This window comes from Dermacentor silvarum, chromosome 9 (assembly GCF_013339745.2).
Source record: "Dermacentor silvarum isolate Dsil-2018 chromosome 9, BIME_Dsil_1.4, whole genome shotgun sequence".
Taxonomy (NCBI): domain Eukaryota; kingdom Metazoa; phylum Arthropoda; class Arachnida; order Ixodida; family Ixodidae; genus Dermacentor; species Dermacentor silvarum.
The window spans coordinates 32521908-32545526 of NC_051162.1; the positions used below are offsets into that span (position 1 = coordinate 32521908).

Genomic DNA, 23619 nt, shown 5'->3' on the forward strand with positions numbered 1-23619 from the left:
AACCAGTTAGGAAGAGTGAAAAGAATGAGAAAAAGTAATATGAAGATATGCTATATATGCTATTCTTACTATATTCGGTACCGTCGTGTGTGTGTGTGTGTGTGTGTGTATGTGCTATTCTTTTAGAAGAGCTATGAATTGGGCTAGTTGGTGTGCATTCATTTTTTTCTTGCGCTAAGTACAGTAGGACGCCACAGCCATTGCGCTCCCGTGTGTCACTTCGTGTCCGCTTCATATCCAGTGTCCGTTTCATCCTTGTGGCGTCCTACTGTACTTAGCGCAAGAAAAAAATGCTATTCTTTTTAAGTTTGATCAATATGAATATTAGTGAAGTTATATTTACAATCTTACTGTACTTGCGGTAGCCTTCTGATAAAGATTAATTTGTGCTGTTGTGCGTGCAATTAACAAAGTAATCTTAAATAAGTGTAAATATAATAATAGTCTCGGATGCCTAATGAAATTGAGCACTTTGGAGTCTATGATTATAAATCTGCATTAAATTGTTTTTGGAGTCCGTAAGAAATTTTCATTAAACAAGCCGTTGTGATGGCTAGGCGAACATTTATATTCAATGCGAACATTGACTACGCGAATTTGACATACGAAGGCTCGGTGAAAGAGAAACTGACTCGGAAAAAGAGCGCACGTATAACATCGCTAACGTCGCCTCGCGCTTTCGTCACATTGCCGCCGTCATAAAAAAAGAAGAAAAAACAGGCATAGCTTTAGGCATAGCTTGGCTAAACGCCCCCTTGTGGCCGTCCGCCTTTGTTTATTACTTATTAATATGACAGCATTACATGGTTCATTGTCTCCGCCGTCATCGCAAAGTTGTGGGGCAGAAAGTCGTGGCTGAAAAACGGCACATTAATTACGTCATCTTCATTTAACTAAAAAAAATCACCGACGATAGCGATACTCCCTAATGTAAAATTTGAGTGCAGCTTAAGCGCAAGCTTTCAACTCGTTTTAATGGTAGAATATCGAGTGGTTTTATACATGAATATGTGTGACGTCACATGAAAGACATTAAAAAAAAGCAGCAGATCCCACGCCCTGTGGGAATCGATCTGATGCCAAGCAGTGTCCTTGACTTAGTACCACATCCGAACCCATTCCGTTGGTTTTTGAGTGCTAATTTTTATTTTGCTCTGTCATTGTCATTCTTGCTGAATCATGACCATGCCTACGACTTCTACCAGTATCCTTTAGTATTTCGGTCACTTAGTACCGACGTCCGAACCCATTTCAATGGTTTTTGAGTGTTAATCTTTTTTCGCTGAGTCATTGTCATTCTTGCTCAGTCATGATCATGACTATGGCTTCGACTTCCATCCTTTAGTGTTTCCTTGACTTGGTACCCACGTCCGAACCCATTTCAGTGGATTTTGAGTATTAATCTTTTTTCGCTGAGCCATGGTCATTCTTGCTCAGTCATGATCATGACTATGGCTTCGACTTCCATCCTTTAGTGTTTCCTTGACTTGGTACCCACGTCCGAACCCATTTCAGTGGATTTTGAGTATTAATCTTTTTTCGCTGAGCCATGGTCATTCTTGCTCAGTCATGATCATGACTATGGCTTCGACTTCCATCCTTTAGTGTTTACTTCACTTAGTACCCACGTCCGAACCCATTTCAGTGATTTTTGTGTATAGATTTTTTTTCGCTGAGCCATTGCCATTTTTGCTGAGTCATGCTCATGGCTATGATCCCTACCATCCTCCTGTAGTCTTTCCTTCCCTTAGTACCCACGTCAGAACTCATTTCAGTGGTTTTTGAGTGTTAATATTTTTTCTGAGTTATTGTCATTTTTGCTGAGTCATGCTCATGACTATGACATCTGCCATCATCCTTTAGTGTTTCCTTCATTTAGTACTCACGTCAGAACCCATTTCAGTGGGTTTTGAGCGTTAATATTTTCTCGCTGAGTGATTGCCATTCTTGCTGAGTCATGGTCATGACTATGACTGCTACCATCATCCTTTAATGTTTCCTTCCATTAATACCGACGTTCGAACCCATTTCAGTGGTTTCTCAGTGGTTAATGTTTGTTCGCTGGGTCATTGCCATTTTAGGCGGCTATTTCATGACTTACATGACACGCATGTAATGACATTCATGTCATGACCTATCATTTATGTTCGTCACACTCTGTTCTCATACTATGCCAATTTTGGTAAATACCATGCTAACCAAAAGACCATGCATGAGAGCGCCAAGACGTAGGCGGCTATATAGATATATACAGGGTGTCCCAGCTATCACGCAGCACCATTTTAAAAAAGAGGAACGGCGTTAAGCGGAACAAACCTAGTGTGTATTGTTTCCAGTGCAGTGGAGTTGGCGCCAGTAATTTTTTCGTTACTGAGATTTAATAAGATAATTGTAATTAATTATTTAACTCGAAAACTAGTGTCCTAATTATCAAAGTGTCAATGAGAAAGTTGTAGAACAACATGAAAAACTACCGATACAGCTTTCTGTGGCTCAATACGTGCTACATAAAAGTGTTTTTCCGAGCCTGAAAGAAGCCCGCGAATACACGCAGAATTGCCGCGCGGCTGGCCGCTCGAGGCACTTTGCGTGCATTTGCGGGCTTCTTTCACGCTCGGAAAAGCACTTTTATGTAGCACGTACTGAGCAACAAAAGGTGTATCGGCAGTTTTTCATGTTGCTCTACAACTTTCTCATTGACACTTTGATAATTAGGACAGTACTTCTCGAGTTAGATAATTAATTAAAATTACCTAATTAAATCTCAGTAACGAAAAATATTACTGGCGGCTACTCCACTGTACTGAGAACAATACGCACTAGGTTTGCTTCGCGTAACGCCATTCCTCTTTTTTTAAATCGTGCTGCATGATAGCTGGGACACCCTGTATTCAGATAGATACTGTCAAAGTGGCAAATGTTCGCCAAAAAATGCTTCGCATTTAAAACTTCTGGCAGCTAAAAACAAACGTGGTTTATAATACTTTACCGGTTGCTTTTAACGCGATAGCGTTAAGGGCCCCGTGTAGCAGAAAATCCCTCGTCGGCATCGGCGTAAGCATCGGCGTCTGTTGCATCCGTGGTGGAGAAATTCATCCCGAACCAACCCGACCCCACAGGCCCTCCGCGTGGGGCAAGGGGTCAGAAAAATCGTAAAGTACGACCTAACTACAACCTGCACACATGATAGCATCGGATTGTAATTTGAATATACGATAAAAAAGTCTGATAAGCAGCCAGGGACCTTTGAATGCTATCGCGTTCCACCCTTAATAGCGTCCTCCAATTCTGATGGTGCGTGGCTCAAGCAAGGAACGCTCACGCAACAATTTTGATATAAGACGGCTTATATTGGCCCTGGAACAATGTCTTCCCAGCAATGCATTTGTGTTTAAAGTGAAGCCGACTTTAAGGGGACTACTGTAGTGAGCTGGCTTTCCCACGTTGTGTGTTGCAGTGAAGCCTATTCATAGAGAAAAATGCGATGCGAATGGGGCCTGATAACGCTATCGCGTTCCACTCTTAAAGGCGAAGCTTAAGCGTCCTCCAATATTGAGATACAGCAAACTTGAAAAAATCGCCTATGGCAGAACGTCCTAACTCTTGAAATGCGTGCAAATTACTCGATGAGGCTGGCATTACTTCTACGAGAAGTAAAAAAGCTTAATTTATTAAATAACATCATTAGACTAACTTTTCAATTAGTGACATTACGCCACATATTGCCATTTACGAATTGTAGCCTGGGACTTAGCAAGGCGTATATCCACTTAGAACCAATTCTCAGGATGACACTAGTTTCGGGATATTAATTTTCGAAATGTGCGATGAGATACTTGGCATATTCCAGTTACTTCAATGCATCAAGCAGCATTTCCTTAAAAAGGTAAGTGGAACAGAACTGCATTTGTACCGCAAGTTTGACGACGCATATCTCGAAACTGGTGTCGTCCTCAGAATTCATTCCAAGTCGATATGTCTTGCAAATTCATGCTAAAGTTTGTAAATTGCATTATTTGCGATAAATAAATTAGTAAGACGTAATTAGTGATATTTAAAGAATTATCCAATTACATATTTGATTGCTCGTGAAAGTACTGTTCACGTACTCAAGCAATTTATTTAGAGGGTTATAATTGAGCTATGTGCGAATAGTGATCTTTAAAAATTTGATGCAGCGAAAAAAAAATGATCGCAGTTTTGCCCGAAAGGCGAAGGATCGATTGCGGTATCATATTAGTGGACAGCTATTCAAAGTAAGGATAGTAATTGTATCGGCCGTATAAACTTGTAAACATAGACACACTAACTAAATTACCAAGCATGGTGTCACGCGTGCACAAGCAAACGTGACCGAATGTCACTCAAATGACCACGGGAACTCGCTGTCAAAACGCTGGAGTGAGTCAGCGCCGCAACAGCAGCGAGTCAAATGAGCTTCGTGCTGGCGCTTGCATCAACGCGATCTTAGCCGCGAAAACATAGAGAGGGTGGACTCTGCTTCCGCCACAGATGGCTTTCAAGATACAGCCGCACGGGCGGGCGCTCGTGGCCCCTCCGCCTCCCCACCGTCCCTCTGGAGCGCTGTGCGGGACTGGAAGACTGCGCGCTTCCTTCCCGCTTAATTCCCGTCCTTGCGTGCGTGATCCGCGATTGCCTGTTCACCGTCGCATGTTGTCACTCTCACATACAGCGTAGAGTGTACGGCGCGCGGCAACGGTTTTATCGCCGGTGGACTTTATACGGAACCTCACGGCGATGACGGCGACGCCACCGGCAGAAATGCGCCTGGAGTGTCCATATATCGCAATAAAAGAAAACACCCTATATATTGTGGACGAGTGCCGTCTCTCCAAATTATTCAAGAAAGTCAGCCAAGCATAACTAAATACTGAACCGATCACTACAAAACGTTTTTATGACTCGTGGCTGCAGATTAAACTCGGGAACGAAAAAAAGGGAAAGATAGCGAGGCAGAACACAAGGACGCAAGTACTGAATGTCTGGTTTGTCGCCTTGTAAACTCTCAGCTAAAAAAATGGTCTCAGACAGTGTGACAGAAGATGTCACTTTTATATGTGCAATAAAGTGACCAATTCTTATGTTTTAAAACTTGTAAAACTTTTGTTCACCAGCCCATGCTTCAATGAAAATAGAACAATAAATAACAAGAACATGTAACCAAATTATCAGTGAATTTAGGCATCATGACTTATCGTTTCCAAAAAGCATGCACCAAGAAGGCTGATTTTTTTTACAATATAACCAATAACAATAAGGCTTGCAAGAGATTAAACTTATTTGAGCTCATGGAATACCTATGTTAAATCAGCGTGCTGCATAGACTAACAATTGACTAAATGGGCTGATAAACAGTGTAAATAAGCTGTACTATAGGTGGGCGTAAAATATCACAAATACAACCTGAGGCTCAATGCTAGGGGTATACTGAAAATTCAAAACTGTATTTGCGCTAATTTTTGATTGGCCTTACTTACTTGTTGCTCCACAGTCTATGCAACCAACTGTCAATAATGTTGCTCGAAATATTTGTCTTACCTTGGCAGGACATCCCGGATTTATGCACAAGCTTATGAGCTATCAGTTTTACTACGGCTGTATGATCCTAGTCGTGCCTCTTAAGAATGGTAGGAGAGGTATGTATACCTTCTGATTTATTCACCACGGATATGGAATGAAGTGGACGTTTAATGGCAACCTTGGGATCAAACAAACCTTTGGCCATGGATTAACAATGACATGTATTTTTTTTAATTTCCTGCACAGTCTTAGAGATGAACCATATTACAAAGGACGCCGTTTCAACGGAAATCCAAGAAACAGAAAATAGAGTTCCGTTTATGAAGGGCGTAAATATTACGAAAAATTGATTTATTTGGAAAGTGTCAAGTGTTTTAATTTCACTGCGGTAGAAAATGAGAGATGTCATTGTACTCTGCTTGAAGTATCACAGCTGCTTTCGCACAATGTATTTGTTCACACGCTCTCGGTCTTTGACTGTCGCCTATCATGCACGATGCACAAAGGAACGTGAAAACTAGGCAACGTGAACGCTTCGGAGCAGCCGCTGATGCAACGACTGTGCAAATGAGTGATACATGGGGTTTTCTTTACTATTTGGCATCACCATGTGAATTTCTCGTCAACCCGATCCTGCTTCATATGAAGTATGACAGCCAATGAGGTAGGTACAGCTAAGGTTCTAGTTCCGTTTAAGCGGAGTTCACAAAAAGCGTTCCGTTTAAGCGAAGAGGCGTTCGCGACATCGTTCCTATGGGTGGTAACAAAGAGCCCTATAACGTAAAACTATTCCAATGTGTTTTACAGCGCAAGCTGTTATAGGATCATTCCAATTGCCGTTTCGGTTCGCGATAATGCCGCCGCCGACGGCGTACGCCGCCGTAACCGCTATCGCCGGAGATGAAAAAAAAACAAAAAAACGCATATCCACGAAGTGAATGATGATGAGTGGGCGAAGCACCGGCCGGGGGATCATTCGGGCAAAACGCCGGAAGTGTTCTCCGGAATCTGGTTTCCGGTTCCGGCTTCCGGAAGACGGAGCGTGGCGTACATATATATATATATATATATATATATATATTATTTATTTATTTATTTATTTATTTAAAGATACCTTACAGGCCCCTAGAGGCATTGTGTAAGGGGGGAGAGTACAATAAAGAATTATTACTTATACAATAGTTAATACATATGTGAATACATATGCAAAACATATAGGGTGAGAAATGTGCTGATATACTAATACAGTGCTACAATATGACCTAGGAAACAAACCGAATGCTTTGGACGCGACAGCTCATTTAACAATAAAATATCACACAGCAAAACATAGTCAACAGAATTACAGAGCAGGCGCGACATAATTAGGCTATAACAGAACAGTATGAAGGCGTAGTTGCACACTAATAGCGGGAAAGGGAATGACAAAAAATTATATGTCAGGTTATGTGGAGTTGTTTGAAAAATGCGTTGTTAGAAGAAGCCGGAAATTTTCTTGGTCACTTTCATAAACTGTGATGTTAGGAAGTTCGTTCCAAAGACGAATGGCTCTTGGAAGAGCGGAGTAGTTAAATGAATTAGTCTTTCCGTAGATGCGCATGAAATTGAACCGATTGTACAACCGCTGTGACCTGTAATGAGGAGTTTCAAGAGGCAGAACTGATGGCGCTGTGCTATGGACGTATTTATGAAATAAGGATATCAGGGCTATATCACGACGATCATGCAAGGGCTGTAGTGAGAGGTCGAGTTTAATTTGTGTAATGCTTTTAGTATAGTCGTAACAACGTGAGATAAAACGCGCGGCCCTGTTCTGAATAGATTCGAGTTTTTCGATCAAATATTTTTGATGGGGAGACCAGACGGATGCAGCGTATTCAAGCTGAGGGCGGACAAATGTTAGGTAAGCTAGTTTACGAATATCTATCTCTCTCTCTCTCTCTCTCTCTATATATATATATATATATATATATGTATATATATATATATATATATTGTAGTGACAAATACCGGCGCCAGCAGAGGACGAAGAAGAAGACGCTTCTTGTTGTTGGCGCTCGCACTCGCTCCGCTTGGCCGTTGCCTGTTTCTGGCATTCATAAAAACGCCAAGGGCATCTAACCTTGAACGCGTCCTATCAATTGGTGGAGCGTGCTGGTTCCCTCTTCATCCTGGAACTCCGTACCCGGACTCTACCCCCCGCCTCGGCAATGCCTGACGACGCGCCACAGCAGGGTGCTCCCGCACCACCGGTGGTCGCCTGCTCCGGCGTACCACGACAGCGAGACCCTGTCATTTTCAACGGCACCGACGAGCACGACGTCGAGGACTGGCTCACTTCGTATGAGCGGGTAAGCGCCCACAATAAGTGGAATGACGGCGACAAGCTCAGCTACGTCAACTTTTACCTGGCGGGCGTTGCACAGCTATGGCTCCTCAACCACGAAGCCGATATTGCCAATTGGGCATCCTTTAAAACGAGCTTCGCGGAAGTCTTCGGCCGACCCGCTGTTCGCAAGCTCCGCGCAGAACAGCGCTTACGCGGTCGCGCCCAACAATCCGGCGAGAACTTCACGTCCTACATCGAAGATATTGTGGACCTCTGCCGTCGCATCAACCCTGCGATGTCCGAAGCCGATAAAATCAGACACATCATGAAGGGGATCGAGGACGACGCCTTCCACATGCTCATTGCCAAAAATCCCCAAACTGTCACGGACGTGGTCCAGTACTGTCAGAGCTACGACGAGTTGCGGAAATAGCGCATTGCTACACGCCTCCCAAGCTCTGACACAGCCAACATGTCAGCGTTAACTGTAGGCTCCGTTTCTACTGACGCCACAATGCTCATGCGGCAGATACAGCAGTTTGTCCGAGAAGAAGTGGCGCGACAATTGTCGCTTGTTTCCCTCTGCGCAGGCGCTTGCTCCGACGCTACCACAGGCCATAGAGGAGCAAATTTCTGAGGCTCTCCCAACCACCTACCAGCATCCGCCTGTTTCCGCTCCCCTCACCTATGCTGAAGTCGCACGCCGCCAGATCACCAGCAATGCCACTCAGCACGGATCCTGTTCGACCAGCAAATACCTTCTACGCTGCGCGTGCGCCTGTCCACCCGAACCCGCCTCCTTTTCGCCGTCCCGCACCGCCGTCCACTAATCCTTGGCGCACCCAGGACAACAGGCCTATTTGCTATGTCTGTTGTCTACCTGGCCATGTCGCACGTTTCTGTCGTCGTCGTGACATCCGTACTAGTGCGGGCGAAGTAAATCAAGGCTGCTTTCCTTCTGAGCCACCACACCCGATCTCCCCCACTCAACGATGAACAGCTGCTCACCGAATCGACGTGACTACGGCCCACGTCGGTCGCCCTCACCACGTCGCCGTTCACTTTCCCCAATGGTTCGGCGCCCCCCACCAGTCCAAGCGGAAAACTAGCCCTCGCAGTTCCGGAGGCAAGAACTGCGCTCGTGTCGACAACATCAAGGCCTCGATTTCTACCTGCGAACGAAATCACCGTGAATATCGAAGGTGTTTCTGTGCAAGCACTTGTCGATACTGGAGCCGCTGTGTCTATTCTTAGTGGAGAACTGTGCCGCAAGCTAAAAAAAATTACGATTCCGCTTTCGGACGTCTCCCTGCGTACCGCAACTGCGCACCACATTCACCCTTCAGTGGCATGCACAGCTCGCCTTGTCATTCAGGACGTTTTGTATGTAGTCGAATTCGTCGTTTTTTCACCGTGTTCACACGACGTTATTTTGGGTTGGGACTTTCTTGCTACTAACCATGCCGTTGTTGACTGTGCGCGTGCCGAACTTGAGTTGTCGCCGACGTGTGACGCCGCATCTGACAAGCCGCCTTCTCGAGTGGTCGTCGCCGCGGACACTGATATACCTCCTTTGTCTTGTGTTCTTGTGCCACTTTCTTGCGACTATGCTCCCTCTTCCACCGCCCTGTTTGCGCCCTCCGAAGCCTTCACCTCTCGCAAAGACTTCCTCCTTCCTTTTGCAGTTCTCACGGTCGAAAACTATTGCAGCGCCATTTATGTCGCGAATTGGTCCTCTTCCCCAGCCACCTTATTCCGTGGTGAATTTATAGGTCGTCTTGACGATGTTGATTCCGCCTACTCCACTCAACTGCCTGACGACACGATGAGTCTTCACGTCGACAGCATTACTCCTGTTACCACCGCCGATTCGTCCTCCTTAGAAGCCTTCCTCCCGTCAATTGATTCCGAACTTCCACCTGCCCAGCGTACCCAACTTTTGGAACTGCTCGATCGCTTTCGGCTGTCGTTCGATCATAAGCAATCTTCCTTGGGCCGCACATCCTCCATCGTTCACCACATTGACACCGGCACTCATGCACCCCTACGCCAGCGTCCATACCGAGTTTCTCACGCTGAACGTCGTGTCATAGATGAACAGGTCAACGACATGCTTCATCGTGGCGTAATACAGCCCTCGCACAGCCCTTGGGCCTCCCCAGTTGTGCTGGTAAAGAAAAAGGACGGTAGCATTCGATTTTGCGTTGATTATAGGCGCCTTAACAAGATCACACGAAAAGATGTTTATCCGCTGCCCCGAATCGACGACGCTCTCGACTGCTTGCAAGGTGCAGAGTTCTTTTCCTCTTTGGACCTTCGATCTGGGTATTGGCAGGTCCCTATGAATGACACTGACCGTCCGAAGACAGCGTTTGTAACCCCAGACGGGTTATACGAGTTTAACGTGATGTCATTCGGCCTTTGTAATGCGCCTGCCACCTTCGAACGCCTCATGGATATCATTCTTAGAGGCCTCAAATGGCACACGTGTCTGTGCTACCTGGACGACGTCGTAGTCTTCTCCAAGGACTTTGACTCCCACCTAAAGCGTCTCGCAAGCGTCCTGACTTGCCTTTCCGACGCTGGACTGCAGCTTAACCTGAAGAAGTGCCACTTTGCCGCCCGCCGGCTTACCATCTTAGGTCATGTTGTCAGCAAGGACGGTGTCCTTCCCGACCCTGCAAAGCTTTGCGCCGTCGCCGAGTTCCCCAGGCCGTCTACGCTGAAGGAGCTCCGTAGCTTTATAGGCCTGTGTTCGTACTTTCGCCGATTCGTGCGTAATTTTGCGTCCATAATCACCCCCTTAACGCAGCTGCTTGCCAACAGCCAAGGCATCTCGGCATGGTCTACAGCTTGCGAAGACGCGTTTGCCACCTTACGTCATCTTTTGATATCCCCACCTATTCTACGCCACTTTGACCCAGACGCTCCAACAGAAATCCACAAAGACGCTAGTGGAGTCGGCCTCGGCGCTATTCTAGCCCAGCGTAAGTCTGGCTTCGAAGAGTACGTCGTCTCTTACGCCAGCCGCACTCTCACCAAAGCGGAAATGAACTATTCGGTCACGGAAAAAGAATGTCTTGCTATCGTTTGGGCAATCACCAAATTTAGACCTTACGTATATGGCCGTCCATTTGATGTCGTGACTGATCACCACGCCCTGTGCTGGCTGTCGTCATTAAAAGACCCATCTAGTCGCCTAGCTCGTTGGGCGCTTCGTCTCCAGGACTATGACATCCGTGTTGTCTACCGGTCAGGCCGTAAGCATTCGGATGCCGACGCTCTTTCGCGCTCACCACTGCCTGATGAGTCTGGTGCTGCGTCTGTCTCAAGCTACGATTCTTCTTCTCTTACATTGGCCGACATGCCATCTGAGCAACGCCGGGATCCTTGGATAGCATCTCTTCTAGAGTATTTATCTCAGCCATCAGGGGCGTAGCCAGAAATTTTTTTCGGGGGGGGGGGGGGGTTCATTGGCCCGACCGGGGGGGGGGGGGCAAGCGTCTGTTTTCCTCTACGTGACGTGATCGATAATAAATATCGGTAGTTTAAGCAGACTCTATGCATGTATATCAAAGACATGGGACCCCCCCCCCCCCCCCTCGCGTGTGTGTGTGCTTGTGAAGAAATTAAGTAAAAAGTAATGTAAGCTCAGTAAAATACAGTAAGTACGACAGGTACAGTGTGGGCGTTTGGAGCAACCGTCTCTCATCGCGCCACTGAATGAACCAGTCTTCGAAAACGCATCATTGAGACGACCCGCCCGATCGGAGAAGACATCATTAATTGTTACTCTCCGTTAAGCGTAGATGGCGTCGTCCTCGTCGGGGCGAAGTGCGTTTCACAGGTCAAGGACGGCTATACATGCGAAAATGCACGTGTTACCAGGCTATACCTACTCCCATAGCAATAGCTTGTTCGCTGCGTCTTTGCGCTAGAAAACATAAATACGCGCACAAACGAGTAATGCTTTTTTTTTTACGAAGTTTTCGTCGCCTTGCATTTCCTGCGGCAAGTGCATGGGCCGCTGTGTCTTCCGCTGTGTGCGAGCGTGCAGCCGTCATTTGCCTTTACGTCAACAGATTCAGAATTGTACAGAATATTTCACCGCACTGCATAGTTATGGCATGTGTACGCATTTTAAGTAGTGCGTGCGAGTCATTTCTGCTTCACTTAGGCCAGTGCAAACAGGAAGCGGCCTTGTACCTCACAGAATCTCGACTGATTGGTGTACTAGTGATGCAGGAATGAACTCCGGTCTTGTTCAGTGCATAGTGCACATAATCAATTTCTCAGAACGCGTGAACTCCGACGAGAACTGTCAGCGCCTGCAACAAGAGTTTACTTACGCTGTACTGCGCACAGCAGTAATCCATGCTTGTCGGCTGTCTGTTTCGTGCGTTCTGTTGCGAGTCGGTGGAATTTCACTGCTGGCATCAACCCTTTCGTGTGTACATTGCTGGTTTGGGATTCCACAACACAACAGCAACTACCAGCCTTTCGTAATTGCTGGTTTGGGATTCAGCAACACAACAGTAACTACCAGCCTTCCGTAGGGGCGCAATCGCAAACGAGAGACGTTTTGCGCTGCAGACTATGGCTACGTTCACACTTGGGAAGCGGCAAGCGGGTGGAGAGGCCAAAGCGGCCGGAAAGGCCAGAGCGGCCGGAAAATCTTTTCCGCGCATGTCCAAGTTCACATTTGTTTTGCTACCACCGCGGCCGCCGCTGCCGCTTTCGTCCACATCCATCTAGCCTGCGTACGTTTGTCGGCGTGGTGGCGCTCATTATCGCATTATTTCGAGCGGTATGTTCATTCACTGACCCACCCGTCATCAAAAGTGATCATCTTGCGCAATCTGCGACCTTCGGTAAGTTGCTCGTTGGCGTTCCGTAATTCTCCTCACACGGGCGCGGTAGCGCTGTGTCACAGGTTGCTGCCTAGGCGTGATTATATTTCTTTAATAGCTTTTATTTACAAGTTGTTATAACATTTCATCATTTCGTATTATCTTCGGCGCCTCCAGGACACGAAAGCGGCAACGGGAACAATAAAGCTAAAACCCGGGCTGGCCCTTGTGTTGGGGCTCGCCAAAGCCTGCGCGTCCTACGTGAGACCTACGCTCCCAATCTATCGTCGCGACGAGAAAAGCACCCCGCGACTTCTGCAACATACCGTGCACGTGCGAGGAGAATTATGGAGCGCCAACGAGGAATCTGTCTAACTATTGTCTGTCATGAAAGTGGAAGAAGAAATGGCTTTTATACTTCTACTTAGTTGTTTTCTAGAAATGGACAATGAATAAACGGAAGACAAGAAAACCTCGGAAACGGCAGTGGTGGGTTCGCCTGGCTTTGCAAAAGCGCGAGAAGTTGGGTCACGCCAAGGCTTCGTTGCCGCACCTCCGGTCGCGCGACATTGAATACTATCGCGAGTATTGCTGACGGTACGTTTTATAGCCACTCTTGTCGTAGAGCAAAGGCTGGTTCTTGATCGCGTCGATCAGCATTACAGCCTACACTTTTGGTGCCATGTTCAATTTTACGACCGGTTGTTTACATGCTAGTGTAGCTTCCAGTGAAGCAGAACGACTTTCCGCCGCGTTTCCGCTTCGCCATGGCGAAAAAATCGGCCCGAGACCGATTTGGCTCGCCGCCTGTTTTTCTGCCTGTTTTGCCGCCTAGGCGGGCGGATTTTTGCAAGATTTTGCCGCTTCCGCCAGCTTCGAGACCAAGTTCTACGCGAACGCGGCCTAACCGGCACCTGAAGGGAAGCGGCGGAAATGTATACCGGAAATTTCGACCACCTGGGGACTTTAACGTGCACCTAAATCTAAGTAAACGGGCCTCGAGCATTTTCGCCTTCATCTAAAATGCGGCTGCCGCATTTGTTGCTTCATTTGTTGCGCATTGTTGCGCATTTGTGTTCAGAATGCGGCCGCCACACTCGCGCCCAAAACCTCACAGAGTGTGAAGGCCTTGACAAACACCGTGACAGATTTTTTTCCATATGCAGACATGATTCACTGTAAATTACCAACCCAAACGGAAGCGCCCAGGAATGAAAGTGTGAAAGTAGCACCGGTTTCTTGAAATATGTCAGCGCGAAGCGACGAGAGCAAAGGGTGGGTTAGTGGGGGGGGGGGGGTGCAAAAATTTCGGGGGGTGGGGTTTGACCCCCCCCCCCCCCCCCGCCTCCCCTTGGCTACGCCACTGTCAGCTCGCACCACCGACCGCTCGCTTCGGCGCACTGCTCGCCACTTTGCCATCCGCGAAGGGCTCCTGTACCGCCGCAACTATCTCTCTGATGGCCTTAAATGGTTGCTAGTGATTCCTCGCCATCTACGTTCTGACATCTGTGCCTCTTTTCATGCGGATCCTCAATGCGCCCATGCCGGTGTCCTAAAGACGTATGCACGCCTACGGCTTCGATACTACTGGCGCGGAATGTACCGCTTCGTTCGGCAGTACGTCCGCTCGTGCTCCAAGTGTCAACGCCGCAAGAGCCCACCTAACCAGATAACAGGGCCGCTTCAACCATTGCCTTGTCCCTCCCGGCCTTTCGACCGTATCGGCATTGACTTGTACGGCCCTCTACCGCACACCCAGATGGCAACCGCTGGGGTATCGTCGCCGTGGACCACCTCACGCGCTACGCCGAAACTTCAGCGCTTCCGGCGGCCACAGCACGTGAAGTCGGCTCGTTCATCCTTCGCAACCTTGTTCTTCGACATGGTGCGCCTCGCGAGCTACTGAGTGACCGTGGTCGTTCATTCCTCTCCGAGGCTGTAGAAGCCCTGCTCCGCGAATGCAACGTTGTCCATAGAACTACGAGCGCCTATCATCCGCAAGCCAATGGTATGACTGAACGCTTCAATCGCACTCTCGGCGACATGCTCGCTATGTACGTTTCCGCTGACCACACTAACTGGGACCGCATCCTTCCCTTTGTTACGTATGCCTACAACAGCGCCACTCAGTCGACCACAGGATTCTCTCCTTTCTTTCTTCTTTATGGTCGCGAACCTTCCTCGTTTATGGACACGATTCTTTTGTATCGCCCCGACGCTTCAGAATCTACGACTCTATCCGAAGCTGCCACCTATGCCGAAGAATGTCGTCAGATCGCACGTTCTCTTACCGCGCATAACCAGGCCAGCCAGCAACATAGTCGAGACGCCGGCTTGTCCTTTCCATCATATTCACCTGGATCGCTGGTATGGCTCCGCGTTCCCTCGTCTACTCCCGGCCTTTCCACAAAGTTCATCTCAAAGTATGACGGCCCTTACCGGGTTCTACGACAGACGTCCCCGGTCAATTACGTCATTGAGCCCGTTCAGCCATCTACGGACCAACGGCGTCGCGGACGCGAAACTGTTCATGTCGATCGACTGAAGCCGCACTACGACCCACCAGTGCTGCCTGTTCCATAGGTCGCCAGGATGGCTCCTTTTTCGCCGGGGAGTGATGGTAGTGACAAATACCGGCGCCAGCAGAGGACGAAGAAGAAGACGCTTCTTGTTGTTGGTGCTCGCACTCGCTCCGCTTGGCCGTTGCCTGTTTTTGGCATTCATAAAAACGCCAAGCGCATCTAGCCTTGAACGCGTCCTATCAATATATTGTTAAATACGCTTTTCGGAGATAGAGGCAAACTGGAACAGCGGTTACTTTAACGAAAACAACATTTATTAAGGTAAAAGTAAGACGGGGAGACTGGAATGCGGCGTCTCGCTCGGTGCGTAGCCGTCCCTCTTCTGCCCTTCCTTCCCGCGCAAACCCACGCGCACGGGAGGGGGTTCACTCCGGGCACTCCGGGTTCAAGTTACACGGCCGCCGAAACCGCCAGCCGGCCCCACTCACACAGAACTGGCGCCATCTATGAGCGCCACGCACACCAGAAGCGCACACACTCGGCCGTCCTGCAACTACCGACGGGACGGTCGGAATCACTGTCGGAACCTTCGGAGTCGATCTCGTCCTGGCCCCAACGCTTTAGCTTTTCCACTGGTGCGATGCTGCTGTATGCTTTCCTCCCGCGCCGGGCATTGGGCAGCGTTCCGATGCGATATCGGTCGTTGGGAAGTTTTTCCGTAATGATGTACGGTCCTTTGTATTTTTCCTTCAGTTTTCTTGACTCGCCACACGCTGTCGGCTCTCGCTCGACTAATACCTGTGTCACACGGGCATATTTGGAAGGCCTTCCAGTCAACGGCCTTCGAAACGCCACAACTCTATCGACTCAAAGGAGTTGTCGCGCTGCTACACGGCAGATTTGAAAGGCCGTTGAGTGGTTCAGGCGTTTCTCGCAAAATTGTGTGGCGCTGCGGATCTTTATTTTCATTTTCATGTCACCAAAAGTTAAACAACATTAAAACCACTTAAAAGCACTATAATTTCTTTTATGTTTGTTTATACGGCGGAATGGCGGCGATATGACGGCAGCCGGCAGCACATTGAGCAGAGGGAGAGTGTACTACACAACATGAAGAAAGGAATGAACACAAGCATAGAATAAATGACACAAGCACGTCGCTGTTGTCGAGAGTGTGTACAGTTTGCACATGTCAAGTGGTAAAAATACTTTATTGAATAATTAATAACACTCATGTATAGTGCTTTTAGAGCATTTTGGTTCGATTTGTTCTTTCTAACCATGAGTACGAGCCCACTGTGAACGAGAGGGCATGTTCGCGCTGTTTCCGCTTCCGTAGCTCAAAGGCCATCGAGATTTCGATAGAGTTGTGGAGTGCTCCGTTGACTCGATAGACTATTGACTCGACGGCCATCGAAACCGCTCGTGTAGCAGTTCGAACTTGACCTTTGAGTCAACTGACTATCGGTTGGAAGGCCTTCGAAACGCCCGTGTGACACGGGTATAAAACTACATCTCCCGGCTCGTAAGTCGGCGCTCCCGAACGCTTCTTGTTATACCTTGCCTGCTGTTTCATTTGATCTTCGCGAATCCGCCTTTTGCATTGCGCTGTGGCGCCACCTTAGCGGGCTCCGCGCGAAACAATATGTACGGCGTCGGGGCCCCGCGGGAGCTGAGGCACGCTGCAAGAAGCGAGCTGAAATGGGTTCGTGCATTTGTCAGTCGTTGTAATTTTCGTTTTGTGTGAGTGGCCGCTTGTTGGACAGGATGCCTAGGCCGGCAATGACTCTGGTGCGACTTACAACCGCAAGTCGTCGAAATATGATGACGGGATTTCGTGCAGCTACGCCGACAAAACCAGTCACCGTGCGATGTGCCTCTGAACGAATACATCGCACCGTAACGCGATTGACACAGCGCCTACGCTTGTATTCCTGTTATTCATATTTATTCTTACCGAATATGAGTCCAAACATGCTTCGGAAGTTGAAATGCACGAACGTGAGCACTCGCCAGCCGCCCACATCAAGTTTAAGCTGGGGTCGATTCCGCTCAGCGGAGGTTAGCCGTATCGTATACAGCAGCCGAGTTCATGCATTTTCCACTGTTAGACCTGTACTGAACGTACGCTAATAGGACAATAAAAACTGCTTGTATAGCTGAGTCTTGACCACAGTGGCAATAGCTCTTTGAAGGGGCGATCGATTCTGCGCCCAGATTATTTATACAACGCAAGAACGGCGCATTTGTTTACATCGGCACGCGTACGGCCACCGCTCGCTGTTGACTTCAAGTACAGTAGAAACTGTGCACGCTCCCACGAAATAATGAGCAAAATGTTGAAAGCATACATGAACACTTCTCATGCACATATCAGAAGCGATCACACTGAGACGAGAAGGCATGAACGTCCCGGGCACATCGAAAACAACGACCACTTAGCCGCACTGGCACGCGAGAATGCCGATGTCCGCCGTACTCGCGTGGCAACAAGCGGTGTTGTTGCTTACGATGCAATATCGAAAGGGCCATCACTTGTTGCCTGTTTAGCAAACTGTGTTTTCGGTAACTACTAAATCTGGCAGCATAAAAATACACTATCCGTAGTTGCACTTCGTTCATGGAAGCGCCAGCGACTGCGACCGACAGCCTTCGTTCAAGAACGGTGCCTGTACCGCGGTATTAGCACTGCGCCGTGTTGCCGCTTCCCACTCTGTGTGTGCATCGTACTATGCTAAGAGTGGTTCACTTCAAGTCGGTAAGGTCAGTACCGAACTACATAAGCAGTTTCCTTCGTCGTACTTGCTTATCCTATATTTCAGGTCCGCCGGTAGCGGACGAACTCGTAGGCTGTGTTAGGCCTAATGAAGCTGCCTGAACGAGATCGACACCGCCTCAAACTTGATGTGGAGGGCTGTAAAGGGCTGGAACTCGTGCATATCAGCGTCGGAAGCACGTTCTGACTCAATTTGAGCGTCAATAAATACATACACGAGCGCATTTGCGGCGATAATCACGTTGTCGGTGCGATGTTCCCACTCGGCGGCCGATCGCACGGCGATCAGCACACTGGTTTTGTCGGCATCGTCGGCACGAAAGATTATCACACTACGATCACTCGCTGTCGTCGGTCGCGTCGTCGGTCGCTTCTTCATCATACTTGTATGACAATATATGTCTCCCACTGGCACAGTATCACAGCTACCGCCGACCGAGCGTTGGCGCCGGCGTGAGGTCCACTTCTGACCGACATCGGTGTCGTGTCGGCATATATTGTGATGTACCGGACGTTAACCGAACATCGCTGTGAACAGCTGAAGTTTCTACCGAAACACAGCGCAAATACCACGTCGTCGACCGGCACAGCGCCGACAATAAAGAGTTCGCGTCCTCGACGACTATGCTGCATACGCGTGCGTCGTCAGCTGCACGAACCACCGACGCCGTACAAAACGTTTGCGGCGCTCGCCGCTAGGTTACAGCGCATGCGCACTCAGGACATGCAAAAGGCGGATTCTCTCTGCCGCAGATGTACGCTTGGCCTCTATTTCGCGGTCAAATTCCTCGGCAAGAGCGTCATCCACGCAGTCGCCGTTGATGTTTCGTGGCTTAAAGTTGAACAGCAGCCCAAACGGTGTGGTCTTCGTAGCTTGGTGAAGCGTATTGTTGATTCCCCACTGCACCTGAGGTAAAGCCATGTCCCAGTCTTTGCCGTCCGTGTTCTTCGTCAAGCATGCGACCGCTGGGGTAATCATGCGATTGTATCGCTCGACTTGACCATTAGCTCGTGGCGTAGCAGTGGCGTTTTTCACGTGCTTGATGCTGAAGGATTCACAGGTTGCCTTGAATTTGGCGCTCGTGAAGGCAGTCCCGCGATCGGTGATCACCATGGTTGGTGGCCCAAAAATGCTAGCCACATCGCGAAGAAACTGGGCGGCCGGTCCTGCTGATGTGTTCCGGACTGCTCGTAGTAGCACAAACTTCGTGAAGCCGTCAACGGCCACCAGTATGTAGGCGTTGCCGGACTTGCTTCTCACGAATGGACCGAGGTGATCGATGTGGATGGTGTGAAAGGGCTTGCCGCCTTTGTCAATACTATGCAGCTTGCCCGGTCTCTTTCCAGCGGGAATCTTGTGAAAGAGACATTCGATGCACGCGGCGATATATCGTCTGACATAGCGCTTCATGCCTGGAAACCAGTACGTTTCCTTCAATTTCGACATTGTTTTGTCCACAGCAAAAATGTCCGATGTCGTCGTGGCAAGCTTTCACCACGCGCCAGCGCGCGTGCCTTGGCACCACCCAAAGAAGTCGTGGCGCCGAATCGCCCTCATTCACCTTTCTGAACACCTTGCCGTTGCTGAGATGGTATTCGCTTTGAACGCGCCGGTCTTCGTTGGACAGGTTCTGCTTTCTGCTCAGTCGCTCCTTTAGTAGTTGAATGTCGGTATCGTTCTGTTGAGCAATCGCGAGGCAGTCGTCGATCTCAATGCATGTTGCGAGGACGTGGAGGCCACCGACAACCTCTGTTTCCTCGGGAGGGTCGTATGGTGAGCGACCCAGCGCGTCAACGTGCGCCATCGTTGTTCCCTTCCGATATTCGATATCGAAGGCGAACTCTTGAAGACGGCGCCACCATCTGCCGATTCGTGGCAGGAGATCCCTCTTGCCCAACGTTGCTCGCACGGCATTGCAATCTGTGACTACCGTGAATTTCAGACCGATCAAATACGTCCGAAACTTTTCCAGGGCCCACACAACTACTAGCGTTTCTAGCTCGTAGGAGTGGTACCTTTCTTCGCATTCTGTCGTTCGTCGGCTAGCGTAAACAACAGGATGAAACTCTCCGCTCGCTTGTTCTTGCAGCAGTATTGCTCCGAGCCATCCTTACTGGCATCCGTATGGACTTCAGTTTTCGCTTCGAACGAAAAATGTGCCAAGACAGGCTTCTGAACCAACCGTTTCTTGAGCTCGACGAATGCGGCGTCGTGCTGCGTGGTCCATACCCAGGGCTCATCCTTGGCCGTCAACCTGGTCAGAGGTTTTGCAATACTAGCGTAAGCCTGAACAAACTTTCTGAAGTAGCTAGTGAGACCCAAAAATTGACGCAGTTGATGTACGTCAGCGGGCTTTGGAAAATCGGCGACGCATTGGATTTTGATACTTCCTGGTCTCACGCCTTCCGCAGAAATGTCGTATCCAAGGTAATCCACTCGGTCATAGAAGAAGTAGCACTTGCTCAATCGCAAGGTCAGTCCCGCTTCACGGAGAACATCCAAGATCATTCGCAGTGACTGGAGCCCTTCTTCCACAGTTATCGTCGGTAGCACGATGTCATCCATGTATGCAAGTGCCACTGTGTATCGCAGTGGACCAAGAACGGCGTTGATCATTCTCTGAAATACTGCCGGGCCGTTGGCCAAACCAAATGGCATACGGGTGAATTCGTAATGTCCGTCGGGTGTGATGAACGCAGTCTTGTGTCGGGACTCCTTTGCAATAGGAATCTGATAATAGCCCGATGCGAGGTCGAGACTCGTGAAAAGACATTTTCCTCGCAGACGGTCGAGCTGATCATCAATTAACGGCAGTGGGTATTGGTCCTTTTTCGTCACTCGGTTGAGCTCACGGTAGTCCACGCAAAGTCGTCGCTCTCCTGTCTTTTTCCGCACCAGGAGGATAGGACTCGCATAGTATGAATTTGAGTCAACGACGATGCCCGCTTGCTTTAGCTCTTCGATGACCACCTTCGTGTGCTCTCTATCCGCAAAGGAAAGCCGATACGGGCGAAACCTTACAGGTTCATCAGTCGTTACCTGAATCTTCATTTCCGCTACATTCGTGTGGCCAATCTCTGAAACGCTGTCGGCAAAACAGTCGCGATACTCGTCGATGAGTTGACCGAGTTTCTGACGGTGCTCCGGGGTGACGCTTGAGCCCGTTTTGAAGTAAACGTTCGCCACTGGACGTGGTTGAGTGGCACTGCAGCTTGGCCCCTCGTCCCGCATTGGCTCTTCGTCGAGGTAGCAGATTTCCGCTCGCGCTACCCGCTCGTGTGCTTTGATGCTGAGTTCGTGATGTGATACGTTCATCACGGGAATGCATGTTTCGTTCGCCTCATCGACGTTGACGACGCAACGCGGAATACAATGTTCGCGCCCCTCTTGGCACCTCAGTTGGGCGTCTACGAATACATCCGCGTTGGGCTCGCCGCCTGTAACGTAGAGCTTAACAAATCCAACGTAATTTGGTGGAACCACTGTGGATTCCCTGGCCCAAAGGCACACTGGGCGTTTCGGAAGATCTGGAATTTCAATGGACTGCAGTGTGTCGTCACTTTCGTCCACGTTCTTCTGTTCCTCAAAGATCCTCAAAGTGTTCCCTCGCCGTACAATTGTAACGTGAGGTTGCTCGGTGAAGGGCTGTCCCACGATGAGAGGTATCGCTTGTGACTCGTTCGGCACGATCAGCACGGGAACGTCAGCTGTTGCTTGATCGACTGTGAGGTTAACGTTTGCCTCCCCGCACGGCGTCACACGCCCTGATCCGTAGCCTCCGATGGTGAGCGGCTTGTCTATCGCAGTGCATTTGACTCCGATTCGGTCTGCATCCTCTCGCCGAATAGTAACGCACTGGCTGCCGAGGTCAACATATGCTCTCACGTCGTGACCGTTAGCTTTTGCAAGCATGAAATATTTTTCGTTGGCCGCGTCCGCTGCACGGATGTCAAGATTTACGACGCTCTGAAAGAGGCGCGGCCCGCTATCCTTTTCTTTGCAGTTTCGAGCTTCGTGTCCAATCCGGTTGCAAACGCCGCACCTCGCACTCCGCTGCGGACTCGGGCAGTTGAGAGAGAGATGGCCGTACTTGTTGCAGTTGAAACACCGCGGCCCTCCTTTTTCGTTGGAGAGGGTTTTCCTCCTCGGTTCGGACGGAGAGTTCTGTCGGCTCTCGTTCAAGGTCGTTTCCGGTGCTCGGTTTCCCCTGTTGCCATGACCCGCAAGATTTTGAATTCCGCTCGCCTTCGAATGGTTTGAATCCCGGGAGCTAACGGTTCCGACGCGCTCTTCGAGACGCTTCAGACATCGGAGAAGCTCCTCCGGCGAATCGTACGTGCGAGTACTGATGGCTCTGATGGAGTCCTGATCATTGAGGCCGGTTATAAGATACTCAATGCAAGTTTCTTCGCTGAGGTTACAACGGCGTGCTTTGGCCAACTTGTCATACTAGTATGATTCGATGGGCTCACCTCGCCTGTAAATACGGTCCTCCATGTCTCGGTGAAGTCGCTGCATTCCCGATGTCGTGGGGAAAGCGCGCTTGAGCTCCACCTTCCACTCAGGCCAGGTTTTGTTGACAGACTGGAGGGAATCGTACCACATCTTCGCGGGTCCATCCAACCTTGCGAGCGCGTTACAAAATGTTAGTCTGTCCGACCAACGGTAAACTTCCGCTAGGTCGTCCACCCGTCGAATCCACGCGTCGGCTGTTGGCGAGTCCGACGAAGTAGGGTCAAACAAAGGGACCAGGCGCGACGTCTCTCCCGCGCCGATTACAGGCACGACCGCTGCCGGTTGCGACTGGAGGTGCACGATCCCGTTGATTGCTTCCCTCACTGCTGCTTGCACGGTGGCTTGAAGGACTGCCGACATGTCAAACATTGGTCCGGCTGTCGAAGTGGTGCCGCTGGTCGATGCGCTGTCGGGCACGCCTCGGCTTGTGCTGCCTTCCCCGCCGTCGGTGCTCCGCCGTTCACTATCTTCTTCGCTTGTCGGAGCCGTCGAAGATATTCCGTTGCGAGTGACAGGCATGGTAGGGCTCGATGGTTGACTTCTTACGTTCTGCACGTACGCTATCCCACTTCTGAAGTGTTAAATACGCTTTTCGGAGATAGAGGGAAACTGGAACAGCGGTTACTTTAACGAAAACAACATTTATTTAGGTAAAAGTAAGACGGGGAGACTGGAATGCGGCGTCTCGCTCGGTGCGTAGCCGTCCCTCTTCTGCCCTTCCTTCCCGCGCAAACCCACGCGCATGGGAGGGGGTTCACTCCGGGCACTCCGGGTTCAAGTTACACGGCCGCCGAAACCGCCGGCCGGCCCCACTCACACAGAACTGGCGCCATCTATGAGCGCCACTCACACCAGAAGCGCACACAATATATATATATATATATATATATATATATATATATATATATATATATATATATTGTGAGCGCGTTTTGCGCATATCGTCGTCGTCATCTGTACAAACGACTCATCACCTTGTGTGAGCGCTATTTGTGCATATCGTCGTTGTCATCTGTACATACGACTCATCATCATCTTTTGTCTCGTGCGGTGCTTCGTCTCTGACTCGGGCGACTGCTCGGAAA

At 49.3% G+C, this 23619-nt stretch overlaps 1 protein-coding gene across 1 annotated transcript in view; it reads left to right on the forward strand.

The window, feature by feature from the left end:
- The window catches only part of LOC119465201 (uncharacterized), a 56326-nt gene that overhangs the window by 17425 nt on the left and 15282 nt on the right, over positions 1-23619 (forward strand). Inside the window, exon 5 of the mRNA XM_037725998.2 lies at positions 5568-5657. Within this exon, the coding sequence (XP_037581926.1) occupies positions 5568-5657 (90 nt within the window). The remainder of the gene's footprint in view (positions 1-5567; positions 5658-23619) is intronic.